Consider the following 12,460-nt stretch of genomic DNA (forward strand, 5'->3'; position numbering starts at 1 on the left):
GGGTTACTTTACCATTGGGAGGCTTTTCCCTGCGTATGCAGCTTGCATACTGCGCGTAGGCTTCTCTGAGCATGGTGGGTCCTGCGGGAGTAGATGGTCTTTGCGCAGACATCCCTGTTCAAGGTGAGTCATGCGGGACCAACTGAGCCCTGCTGGGACCTACCTCTTCATCAACAAAATCCATGAAAGAGACGACAAAGCCGAGATAAAGAATCACTGAATTGCTGACTCCCTTTACACACACAAAGACAAAAAAAAAATTAGCTGAAATATACTTATACTAACCTTCTAGAAAACAAGGATAACCATTTATACCAGAAGCAACAAAAATTCTCCCGAGCGAATAATCACATACGAGAGGGAGACGTAATTCGTTACACATTATTACATTAACGCGTTTAAAAAAACATTAGAACATAATAATAATATACTTAAAAAATTAAAAAGATTTTTATTTTTTAAACCATAAAACAAGCATTAATTTATGAATATTAACTCTTAAGAACCAATAATTAATAAATTAATGTTTAAGCAAAATAATAATTTAATGCATATCATATTCAGGACATAATAATAATAATAATAATAATAATAATAATAATAATAATAATAATCCTTTTGGGCAAAATAAAAATTTGGTTGAACCGGGGAGATAGCCCGCTAATACCTTTGGCACGAAATTCAAAACCCTCCAATTCTTCCCCAAAATTTCAACCCACCCCGCCTTTTAAACCCCACAAATTATTCATTTTAAAACACTTCCCAGATTCAATCACAACACCCACATCTCAATTCGACCCATTTCATCATCGGATCTTTAACCCTAGCTTTTAGGGTTTTCAAGCAATTCACAATAATAATCGATCATGGCTTCCGAAATTGAAACCCTGGAAGAGAAGAAACAGGAAGAGGTAGTGAATACTGAAGAGAAGGAGACTGAGGAATCGAAGCAAGAGGAAGCTGAAGGGAGTGAAGGTGAAGAAGAAGATGAAGGTGAGGAGAGTAAAGGTAAACGGAGGAAGAGAAATAGCGGGAAAAAGGAACCGGTTACGCCGGTGGACCGGCCGACGAGAGAGAGGAAGACTGTTGAGAGGTATACGGAGAGTATGCAGAGGCTTATGACTCCTAAGCCGTTTTCGATTGAGAAGGTGAGTTGTGTAATTTGAATTAATTTGGTTTTGAAGTTTTAGGGTTTATTAATGGTTTGATTGTTGCAGGGATCTGGCACTCTGCTCAAGGATATCCCGAATGGTACGTGTTAATTGCTATTTCTTGATTAATTGATGTTAATTGTATAATTGTACGCTTCATGTTTGTTTTTTTGGTGTTGGCTTGCATGATTTGTAATTATTCTAGAGTTTTGTTACTGTGTTTATTTGGGGGAATTGAAGAGGGTGATTGGTTTAGGCTTAAGGAGTTTGGTATGGGTGTGAACGACTTGAGCCGGAGCGCTACTAGGCTTGAGATTGGGTTGTTTTGATTTTCGTGTGTGTGAGCTTGGCTTGCTTGTTATTTTTACAAGCTCAAGCTCCACTGTTTGGCCTATTTATTACTTATTGATTAATGATTTGATGGGGAAGGTTAACGTACAAACTAAATTAATGCGCTAATTGTGAGAATCAAATAGTGTAATTATATTTACCAGTAGTGTAATTTTGTAATTACATCGGAGTGTAATTACACTATGCTGCAATTACACTACACTATACTTACACAATGTTTTATATGTAATTACACTATTTGATTCTCACAGTTAGTACACAAATTTAATTTGTATTTGATCCAAACCCACAATTTGATACATATTAAATAATTTTGATATAGTTTGAGAAAGGCTTAACGAGGCTAAGCTTGGTATGAGCTTAGTGGTGGGATCTAGAAATAAAATTTAGGGGTAGCCTTATTTTGAAAACAATTTGTAGTTAATGGATCGATTCAGGTTTTTAAGGTTGGAAATAGATGCAAATGATCGTTGAGGACTAGTTTTACAAACAGTTTATAACTCATCTTTGAAAATTGTAGTTTAAGAAGAAAAGAAAATCAGGACAATTTGATTCAAACTTGGACATGTCACACTCTTATTATTTTGAGTCATCATGATAGCCACTCTAGCACATTCAGTTGATGTTTTCAAATTGCCAAATATAATTTACATACCGGTTTTATAACAATTAATGCTAAAAATCTAAAATATTTGTACTTATGACGAACTTGAGGGGTAACTTTGGCTACCCCTAAAGCCTTAGTAGATCTGCCCTGCTTGAGCTCGTGTGCAGTATCTTAAATGAGCCAAAGCTCAGCTTGAGCTCAGCTATGCAGCTTGAATTTACTAGATAGAAGTAGAGATGTGCAATGGTTCTGGGCACCAGTACCGAAACGGGCATTTTGGTACTGGTATTTACCGAACTTTTGTTCACGGTACCATACCTGCACTGAACTGAACATTTTCGGTACCAATTAAAGTTTTTGGAAAAATTAGGATTGGGATTTTTGGGATTAGTGCCAGTTTGGCACTGAGCTCATGCATAATTGAACTTCTTTGATAGAAGTTCAATTGAGTTAAAACTTCAAAGTACCCCATGTTTGTTAAGGCTTGATGAGCCTAAAGAATTTTCCCATACAAGGCTTGATCTTGGGCTTGTTGACTAAATGAGCTTTATTGACGACTAGGCTTGGCTTGTTTTGAGCTTTTCATTAATCTGATTTCAAGTCGCTCTCAAGTGGCTTCGCTTGTCTGCATCTCTAGAACATGGGGATTTGTTTATAAGGTTTTGGTAGTTATTATGCTTTAGTTTTTCTAGTTTGCATCCTTGAAAGCTTTCTATCAGAGTATCAGTTTATGTACTGTTTATCTTGCTTATGGTGCTTGAACTCTCAACATGTCTCAGTTTATCATATTTCAGTTTCTAGCTTAAAAAATAATATTATGTTAGTAATTATGCTAGTGTTAGGGCTTCTTGTTGTTTCATGTCTACATGTCACAAAATAAGTGCGTTTTTCTATGCATTTGTTGTTCCTTATTTTTTTTTTTTAGTCATTTTGATTTTAGCTTCTCAATTTTTTCAATTTGAAATTTGGTGAATTTTCTTTTTTTTGGGGCATTTTTTGTGTGCTGTACTGCTAGTTTCTACACAGTCAGAGCTATGATGGACTGATATTGCCATGTATTCATTGATTTATGTAGTGTTTTTAGTGGGGTGATTTGCTAACAATCTGTTCTAGCTTATATATTCTTGTGTCTTTATGTACACAAAATGTCAATGTTTTATGTTGGTCATCATTAGTTTTAGACACTGTTATGTGCTTGTCAAGTAGTACTTATAACTTCTAAACATGTGTGTCATTATACTATAACGTATGAAGTATCGTCTAAATGAATTTGATATTTATAAATGAGTTTGAAATGGGTAGCGTTGCAGACTTTTATTATACACGTGTTCATAATGTGGAATCTGTAGCTCACTTACAAATCATGTAGTTAGATACGCAATATTGCTGTAGCTGGTATCTGTTATTATCACATATGTTATTTTAACTTTTATGTGGTTATTTTTCTGAGAAATTAGCACTTTATTTGTCTTGCAATGTGTGTGTATATATATGAACGTTATTGTGAATGCAAATCTTATTGTATTTATTATATTCAGTGGCATACAAGCTGTCCAAGAGAAAAGCTGACGATACCTTGCAGTCACTGCACACTGTTCTTTTTAGCAAACGAGCAAAGGTGAGAAATCTAAATGTTGAAAAAATGATTCATGTAGCAATCTTCATTCTCTATTTTCATGATTTTTTGACTGTGATGTCTATGTTGCAGATGAACACTGTGAAGAAGAACATTGGCCTGTTTTCTGGATTTGTCTGGGCTGATGACGAGGTGATTGTTTTTTCTACTTTTCTTTCAGTTATTTACTTGGACAATGAACACTGACAAGATCATTAAGTTTGCATAACACTGTGTTGTTTGATTCATACATGCAGCTGGAAAAGCAAAAGTTAAAGGTGAAAGAGAAGCTTGACAAATTCACCAAAGAAAAGCTGTTTGAGTTTTGTGATATTATGAATCTTCAAGTTTACAAGTCATCTCTTAAGAAGGCAAGCTTTCATTTAATCACCATATAGTATACTTTATACTCACTGGTACGTTATCTTTGATTAATAACCATTTATTGTTAAATATATGTTCAGGAAGAACTTTCACTGAAGTTATTAGAGTTTCTTCAATCTCCACATGCTACAACTGAAGTTTTGCTTGCTGAGAAAGAACAGGTTACTTTACATTTTTACCCTTCAATTCAGGTCCTTTTTTCACCTTTCATTGTGTTAGTTAATAAGCTAAAAATGTATTTTTTTTTCCTTCTAGAAAGCTAAAAACAAAAAAGCTAAGGCTAGAAAAAGCAGGACCCCATCCACGGTTTGTGTTCATATTTTTTTAGATTCACATGCACTGCTGTTAAGATTATTATCATGCACAGTTGATCTCAGTTTCTATTCTTTTTTAGAAAAAATCTGGTGAAAAACGCAAGCGTGCAACCAAGCCTAAAGAAGAGAAGAATGAGGAAGAAGATGAAGGTTCAGAGAGTGAAGATGAATCTAAAGAAGAAGAAGATGAGAAGAACACACCTTCAAAACCAGAAAGTGATGAAGAAATGGTGAAGTCTGAAGAAGAAGGTGGCGATGAAGATGCTAATAATCCAGAAAGTGACAATGAAAAAGAGAAATCTGAAGAAGAAGGCGGTGATGATGAAGAAGACATGTCTGCAAGTGATGAGGAAGAAGGCGAGTCTGAAAAACAAGAAAAGAGTTCTTCAAAGAAGACTCTTAAGAAGGATTCTAAAGCTGTTAAAAAAGATGATGCAGAAACACCTGCCAAATCAAATAAAAAGTCTAAGAAAGCTGCTACACCTGCTTCATCTGCTAAGTCTAAGGTTTCATCAAGTAAGAAGGCAAAGGAAGAAAAGAGTAGCAAAAAGGCAGAACCTAAAAGCTCTGCCAAGAAATCGGCAAAAGATCAAGGTAAACATGTTCTATTTAATTATTGTCAATTACTCAATGCACTGTTACATGCTTTTATAATTTTCGTCATAAAATGTTATTTTTTTGATGTTTGTAAGTTATATATGATTGTTAAGGGTGGCAAAATGGAGGTTAAAATGGTTTGAGTTGACTTGGAACAATTATAATAAACTGGTTCCAAATGGGCTGTGTTTGGGTTGACCTGTTTAATAAATGGGTCATGTCTTTATGTTTATTCTTTTACTTTATATTCTTGTTTTGTTAGATTAAACTCTGATCTACCATATTAGTATGTACTTAGGGCTGTAAGTGAACAAATAATGAACCGTTTGGCGTGGAGTTCATTTATTTAATAATGAACGAATTCAACCCAAGAATTTGTTCATTTAGTTAAACGAACAAACATGAACACATGTCTGGGTTGTTCATTTATGTTTGTGCATGATTGTTTATCTTTGATCAAGTTTGTTGATATGTTCATTTAAAATTGTTTGGCCCATTACAACTTAGTTTAGTTTTAATAATCTTTTAGGCCAACACATTGTTTTTCACATTATTTTTTATAGTTTTAGCTTAATTATGTTTGTTCGTCTATGTTCAGTTATGTTAATTGTATTTGTTTTTGAACTGTTACAAACATAAACGAATACCAACATATGCATTTTCTTGACAAACATACCCGGACATGCTCTGTTTGTGTTTGTTTGGTTTGTTTACAAGCATAAATGTACTATCTCAGTATATTGTTATATCATATGATACATTTCTTGCAGTCTGTTTTGTGCTTGTGGTTCAGTAAATAAAATTAATTTTACAGGAAAAGGGAAAACCAACAAGAAGGCAAAACCAGAACCAACTAATGAGGAAATGCACGCAGTTGTAGTTAGCATCTTGAAGGAAGTTGACTTCAATACTGTAAGTCAATCTTACACTCTTTTGCTTTAACTGTAAAATAAAAAGCAACTAAACTAATATTATTATATTTTCTTTTTAAACTTGCAGGCAACCTTGTCAGATATCATCAAACAACTTGGTGGGTTAACTGTTAACAGCTACCATTTTTTTAATCTAAAAGTTGTAATTAGTTACCATTTGAAGCTAATAGTTTCATTTATTATATTATTTTAGGTACCCATTTTGGTCAGGATCTGTTGCACAGAAAGGCGGAAGTGAAGGCAATAATAACTGATGTGATAAACAGCATGTCTGGTGATGAGGATGAGGAAGAGGAAAAAGAAGCTGGCGGTGGTAGTGATGAGGATGGAGACAGTGACAAGAGTGGTTCATAGGTGGCGATATAGGTGTTAGATAAACATGTCAGACTAGGAAGACAGCAAGGCACAAGATGAAATGTGGCAACATGAAGTAATTCGGTGTACATACAGTTTCTGTGCAGGATGTGCATTTGTTGTCCTTTTGCTTGTGTTTTTGTAACTTTAACTAGTGTTATTTGTACCATAGATCAGTTGTTTCGGTGAAGTTTTTGTTAGGATTTGGTGATACTGATGAGCTATACATTTTCTGCTGTACTTTAATTGATTGGATTTTTAGCTTAATGCTCTCTAAGATTTGGTGAGTTTATTTGCATGTGCACACTATAGACCTATAGTCACCATCATTGTTTTGGTGGTTGAAGTTTGTGAGTGCATTCATTGTGTTAATGCTTATTTCTATTTTGATTTATATGTATGTTTACATACTGATTTTGAAAAAAAATGATGGAAAGTAGTCTTTTTAAATGATAGTAGGATTTATATTGTCACTTATCACATTCACATACATTTGAATTTTAACATAAGAGCAGTGTGGGAATTTTTTTATTAATTTCATGATTTTTTAAGTTTTAGAATGTGATCTCAGTTTGGCTTTTTGAATGACATTGTTTAGTCTCAGTCTGCAGCTACCATTTGTGTCATACCAACTATATTAATTTTGTTGATTATTTATCCCATTAGTACACACTATCTTTTTCTAAAAATAGAAAAAGGCAAGTAAAGTCCACTGATCAAGAAACCAAATCTTGGATGCCAACCACACCAACCATGCCCTTATTTTCTGATCCTCATACAGTAGGAGACTTACCCACCCTCCTTGCTCACATCATGCAATTAATATCTTAATAATATTCAGCAAAACAAACTAAATTTACACAATCAATTACCACAATATTTTAAGTTTTGTTCTAAATTCTATAATTATAATGTTACTATACAAAAAAAATCAGACTCTTTTTGATGACCATGAGATGATAAAACTCATGACACCTTACTCTAATACCCTGTTAACCAATGAGATCACGTAAAATGAAGCATGTGTCTGACGGATGGGTTAAAGACAATAACCCAGTGGAAGTGGGATTTGAGTTTGAGACCTCGGTTAAAGTAACCCCTTAAACGTTAACAAACATTAGATTGTATTACAAGTCACTTACAGTTTTGGTAACCAAAACCTTGTGTTGTTCATCTCCCCATTTCCACTTTCAGCACTATATAACCCCCCATGATTTCTTCAAAATAAATATATCTTTTTTAAATTTCAACTCTCAAAGATCAAGGCATCAGTTAAGGTACAGTCATGAAACAAACATGTTGTAGTATGATGTCTTGCATGCTCAAACTCACACTTCACTTATTAATGTCTTTTAACCTTATTTTATAACAGGGATCTTAAACAGATCGAAATGGGAAGCATCGGAACCTACAACGACAACAACGGTGCCCAACTAACTGTCAAAAGGACCGCAGAGCCAACACTCGTGCAACCATGTGAGAAAACCAATAAGGGCCTCTACTTCCTCTCCAATTTGGACCAAAACCTCGCGGTTACAGTACACACCATTTATTGTTTCAAGTCCAAGGAAAAAGGGAACGAAACGAGCGCCCAGGTGGTTAAAGACGCTTTATCCAAGGTTCTTGTTCATTACTACCCGGCTGCCGGGAGGTTAACCATTAGCCCCGAGGGGAAACTAATCGTGGATTGTACCGACGAAGGTGCGGTTTTTGTTGAGGCCGAGGCTGATTGTAACATCGAAGATATATGTGATCAAACAAAGCCGGACCCGGTCACTCTTGGCAAGTTGGTCTATAACATTCCTGGAGCAAAAAACATTCTCGAAATTCCTCCCCTTGTTGTTCAGGTATTTTGAATTAAAAACAAATAGATTCGAGTCCCATAGGACCACAATTTAGTTATATATACGGGTGCAACGAGTCGAGCACCTGACGGCCTACTCAAACTTAGATAAATAGCTAGAAATGATCCGAGCCTTTTCGAGCTCGAGCCGATCCTGAGCCTCAATTAAAGCTCGTTTAGTTATCGAGCCCGAACTCAAGCCTTGTAGGGGATGCTCGTTTAGGCTCGTCTAGTCTTAAACATCAGCCTCAAATAAAGCTCGTTTAGTTATCGAGCCCAACCCCTTGCATAGGAACCTTGTTTAGGCTTGTCGAACCTTAACGAGCTTTGTGTATTTTTAAGTTTGACCTCTTTTGGAAAATTACATATTAATTTCACATTGCACAACCGAGCGTGAGCTGCGCTTTGGCTCGTTTAAGGTACACGAGCTCAAACTGAGCTTAGGCCTGCTTAAAGTTTTTCAAAAAATATACAAAAATAATTAATAACGTTTATAAATTAATTACTAAATAGTAAAACAAGCCGTCTGAAGCTTGAAAAATCAACTCATGAGCCAAATTCAGCATTCAAATAAGAGTTTGAAACGAGCTGAGCTCGAGTTCTAGGAACTCAAAACGAGCCAAGAATTCTAGTTACGGGCTCGAACCTGCTTGTTTAAAAGGTTAGTGGTTGGAACATTTAAATTATTGTAACTAATTTTTAAACTATTGTTAGGTGACCAAATTCAAATGTGGAGGATTTGTGCTAGGGTTAGGTATGAACCATAACCTGTTCGATGGAATTGCCGCCATGGAATTCATGAACTCATGGAGTCGAATCGCCAGAGACTTGCCGCTAAAGGTTCCACCATTTCTTGACCGAACAATTCTCAAGGCCAGAACTCCGCCGCTAGTCGAATTCCAGCACGACGAATTCGCTGAAATCGAAGACGTATCAAATACTGTGGAGCTTTACAAAGAAGAATTAGCTTACCGCTCGTTCTGTTTCTCACCCGAAGATCTCGAAAACCTGAAAACAAAAGCGAAAGCCGACGGAGTCATGCCGAATTGTACAACTTTCGAAGCGTTATCGGCTTTCGTCTGGAAAGCGAGAACCGAATCCCTTAAATTGAAACCGGATCAGAAGACTAAGCTTCTGTTCGCAGTGGACGGACGTTCGAGGTTCGAACCGCCGTTGCCGGAAGGATACTCCGGCAACGGCATTGTGTTAACCAACGCTATATGCACCGCTGGTGATCAAACTGAAAATCCGTTGTCGTTTACTGTGAAGTTAGTTCATAACGCGGTAAAGTTGGTTACAGACGGTTACATGAGATCAGCTATTGATTATTTTGAAATGACACGTGCCAGGCCGTCATTGGCGTCCACTTTGTTGATTACTACGTGGTCAAAGTTGTCATTTCACACTAACGATTTCGGTTGGGGCGAGCCGGTTATGTCTGGCCCGGTCGCGTTACCTGAGAAGGAGGTGATTTTGTTTTTGTCTCATGGCGAGCAGAGGAAGAGTGTGAATGTGTTACTTGGATTGCCGGTTTCCGCTATGAAAACGTTTGAAGGACTGATGCGGAAGATGTAGATGCGATTGTGAAGGCTATTTATGGAGTTTGTGTGTGTATTTGTTCGTTTTTATCAAATGTTATGTTTATTTTTATAAAGTTCGTACATGTGTTTGAAGCTAAATTCACATTGATCTTGTATTCAAGGTGTGAGTATTGTGGTTGTAAGTTGTAATGATGATTTATGATTGGGATTTGATGCATATTGTAATTTTCATGACATGTTGGATCTTAAATGTCTAAACACAGGTTAGACTAAGTATAGTGGGGCCACAATTTGGGCGGGATGAGGCGCGAACACCGCCCTCCGACGATATGTGGGCGAAAAGGAGCGGGGGTGGGGTTCTTTTATCGTCTGTGTGGTATAAAAATAATAATAATTTATTATTATGACCGTTTTCAAACGGTAAAAAAAATAAAAATTAATTAAAACAATATATATATATATATATATCTATATAAAGATACACTTTCTTCTCAATTTCATATATATTTCATACACAATTTATACCCAAATTATTCAAGAAATCTAGCAAAATGAATCCTACAAACAACCCGAACCAACCGAAACCCATGGAACTCACAGCTATCATGATCGAAATCATAAAAAAACACAAAAAGTTTGTCGAGGAACTCAACAATACCATGAGCGAAACCAACAAACAACGCGAAAATATTGCTGCTATGATGGAGTTGCGGGAAATGAGTAAAGAATACGAATCCCTCAAAGCGGCCGGGTCACACGAAGAGGCCGCATTGTTGCAACGACGACGAGTCGAAAAAATGTGCGAATATTATGGATATTAGTATTTTTTTTAGTTATGTATCTTTTTTTTAGTTATATTTTTTTTAGTTATGTATTTTTTTTGTATTTCTTTTTAATTTTAATGCATTTTTATTTAATTATTTAAATAAATTGGTTTTTATTTGATTAGTTTAATTATAAAAAGAAAATAATAAAAAAAGATACCGTGAGCCCAATTTGTAGCCCCTACACCATTACACCCAAAAAACAAATTTTCACTCTTTACTGACTGGGCGTCAATTCGCCCCAATTTGTAGCCCCTCCACTACGCATAGCTTTAGACTTCAGTTGAGTTTATAGTTTTTGTTATTAGTTTTTCAATAAATGATATACTTGTTAGTAGCGTTGACAAATAATAACGGTGACAAAAATATACAATGGTAATGTTGGTATCCACACCACTTGGATATGGTAATACGATTATGGTAATGTCTTAGTCACTAAGTTAAGATTATATTATAAATATAGAGTTTGGTTAGAGATGTATGATCAATAAAGTATTACTGTAACGAATTTTTAAAAAAAAATCTCTTACAATAATAAAATGTTATGGTTGTTCAATACTTAAATCATTTTTTATTTCTGAAATTTACTTGATCATTTGAGAGTAACATACCAAATGTCCAAACCAACAATTAAGGGGGACTATAATAGGTTGGTATGTGTTATAACAAAACCCTTGCAAACTTCACAAACCTCACTTGGTCATTTTGTTCGATTATATGTTCCCGAGTTTCATTTAAGGAAAGAAATGAAAAGAAAGAGAGAGAAGAAGACAATAGATTGTGTTTTCGAATTTCATTTAAGGAAATAAATGAAGGATTGAAAATTAGGTGTGTTTTCAAGTTTTATTAAAGCAAAGAAAAGAAGATGAGAAATATAATTATAAGTCACGAGTATAATAGTATTTTACTTTTTTATAATAAGAAATATATCAATTTAGTCGTTGTTTGATTGGCCTCTTAAAAAAAAGCAGCATAACTAATAGACACCGTAGCTAGTATAGATTCATTATTAATTTCATATATTATAATGAAATGATTTAAAATTACATAGTTTTATATACACAACATGGCTCAACATAGGTGGATTTTAAGAACCATATGACCCCGTCTTGGATTACACCCCAAGAGTCTTTTTCGTATATTTGAACCTCTAATTCGTGGTTTTTTAATCCTGGATAAGCATTGGGCACAAGGTTTAATGAGTTGACTAGGCTTATTAGTTGAATCTCCCATTTAGAAATATAACAAAAGTAAAAAACAAAATTGTTCTCCTCTTACTAACATGACAAAATCACACATCTATTATCCATATAAAAAATTACACATGTCTTATGATTTTCATAAATACCTGTTAAGAATTTCGTTAATTTGATAAAAGAACGTTAAATACAGTCATGCGCAATGCTAATTAGGACAATTCTGTCTTTTAAAGCTTTCATTGATTAATACATGTAACTTACTTATACTATTTCTATTGGAATCTCTATTTCTAAACAATCATCTTTATTTAAACTTATCTTCAAATATTGTTTAATATCCACATCTCATTCTCTATCTTTATCTCTATGTTACCCTTTTATTATGTCTCTCTTTCTTTTATACTTGAACTACATGCCGAAATGCTGGAATGTTATCTTGTTGCAAACAATTGCTCTTCCTTGTAGCTGGCGATCACCCCATAAAGATAAACTGTCAAAACCTTCAAATTTAACAGTTATCATTCATCTTTATTCTTTAGGCTTCGCAAAAAAATTGGACCCAAACATTAAGATTCACAAAACTTCACAAAACTCGGCTTCAAGTTTCTTGAAACAGACCTTCTCCAAAGCGGCTTTAATGTCAATTTGTTGTTGATGACAATTATAATTCTGAGATGGTTTTGGTGGGCAGACAAGTGCAAAATAGAGGAAAGATAGGGACATAAAACAAAAGATGGCGAGACATTCA

At 34.9% G+C, this 12,460-nt stretch overlaps 2 protein-coding genes across 2 annotated transcripts; both read left to right on the forward strand.

Annotated features, from left to right (window-relative positions):
• The first annotated feature begins 601 nt into the window (after positions 1 to 601).
• On the forward strand, positions 602 to 6,523 carry LOC143582244 (DEK domain-containing chromatin-associated protein 1-like). The gene is made up of 11 exons (XM_077064856.1): positions 602 to 1,148; positions 1,218 to 1,251; positions 3,648 to 3,727; positions 3,818 to 3,877; positions 3,982 to 4,095; positions 4,189 to 4,269; positions 4,364 to 4,414; positions 4,503 to 5,016; positions 5,834 to 5,931; positions 6,019 to 6,049; positions 6,145 to 6,523. Exons 1-11 carry the CDS (start codon positions 867 to 869, stop codon positions 6,303 to 6,305), a joined length of 1,506 nt encoding a protein of 501 aa, XP_076920971.1. The 5' UTR covers positions 602 to 866; the 3' UTR covers positions 6,306 to 6,523.
• Positions 6,524 to 6,959: 436 nt separating this feature from the next.
• LOC143582252 (omega-hydroxypalmitate O-feruloyl transferase-like) lies at positions 6,960 to 9,934 on the forward strand. Its single transcript, XM_077064863.1, has 3 exons — positions 6,960 to 7,582; positions 7,678 to 8,152; positions 8,863 to 9,934. The coding sequence occupies exons 2-3, from the start codon at positions 7,697 to 7,699 to the stop codon at positions 9,721 to 9,723; spliced, it is 1,317 nt and encodes a 438-aa protein (XP_076920978.1). The 5' UTR covers positions 6,960 to 7,582; positions 7,678 to 7,696; the 3' UTR covers positions 9,724 to 9,934.
• Positions 9,935 to 12,460: the final 2,526 nt, after the last annotated feature.

Source organism: Bidens hawaiensis, unplaced genomic scaffold, assembly GCF_021521415.1.
Source record: "Bidens hawaiensis isolate Kalapana, Puna unplaced genomic scaffold, B.hawaiensis_p1.1 tig00031508_1, whole genome shotgun sequence".
Taxonomy (NCBI): domain Eukaryota; kingdom Viridiplantae; phylum Streptophyta; class Magnoliopsida; order Asterales; family Asteraceae; genus Bidens; species Bidens hawaiensis.

Excerpts from the sequence above, each read along its gene's own strand:
- LOC143582244 (XM_077064856.1), top strand. The coding sequence starts at position 867 with ATGGCTTCCGAAATTGAAACCCTGGAAGAGAAGAAACAGGAAGAGGTA. Across the intron at positions 3,878-3,981 it reads TTGTCTGGGCTGATGACGAG|CTGGAAAAGCAAAAGTTAAA; the intron begins GTGATTGTTTTT and ends TCATACATGCAG. Across the intron at positions 6,050-6,144 it reads AGATATCATCAAACAACTTG|GTACCCATTTTGGTCAGGAT; the intron begins GTGGGTTAACTG and ends ATATTATTTTAG.
- LOC143582252 (XM_077064863.1), top strand. The coding sequence starts at position 7,697 with ATGGGAAGCATCGGAACCTACAACGACAACAACGGTGCCCAACTAACT. Across the intron at positions 8,153-8,862 it reads TTCCTCCCCTTGTTGTTCAG|GTGACCAAATTCAAATGTGG; the intron begins GTATTTTGAATT and ends AACTATTGTTAG.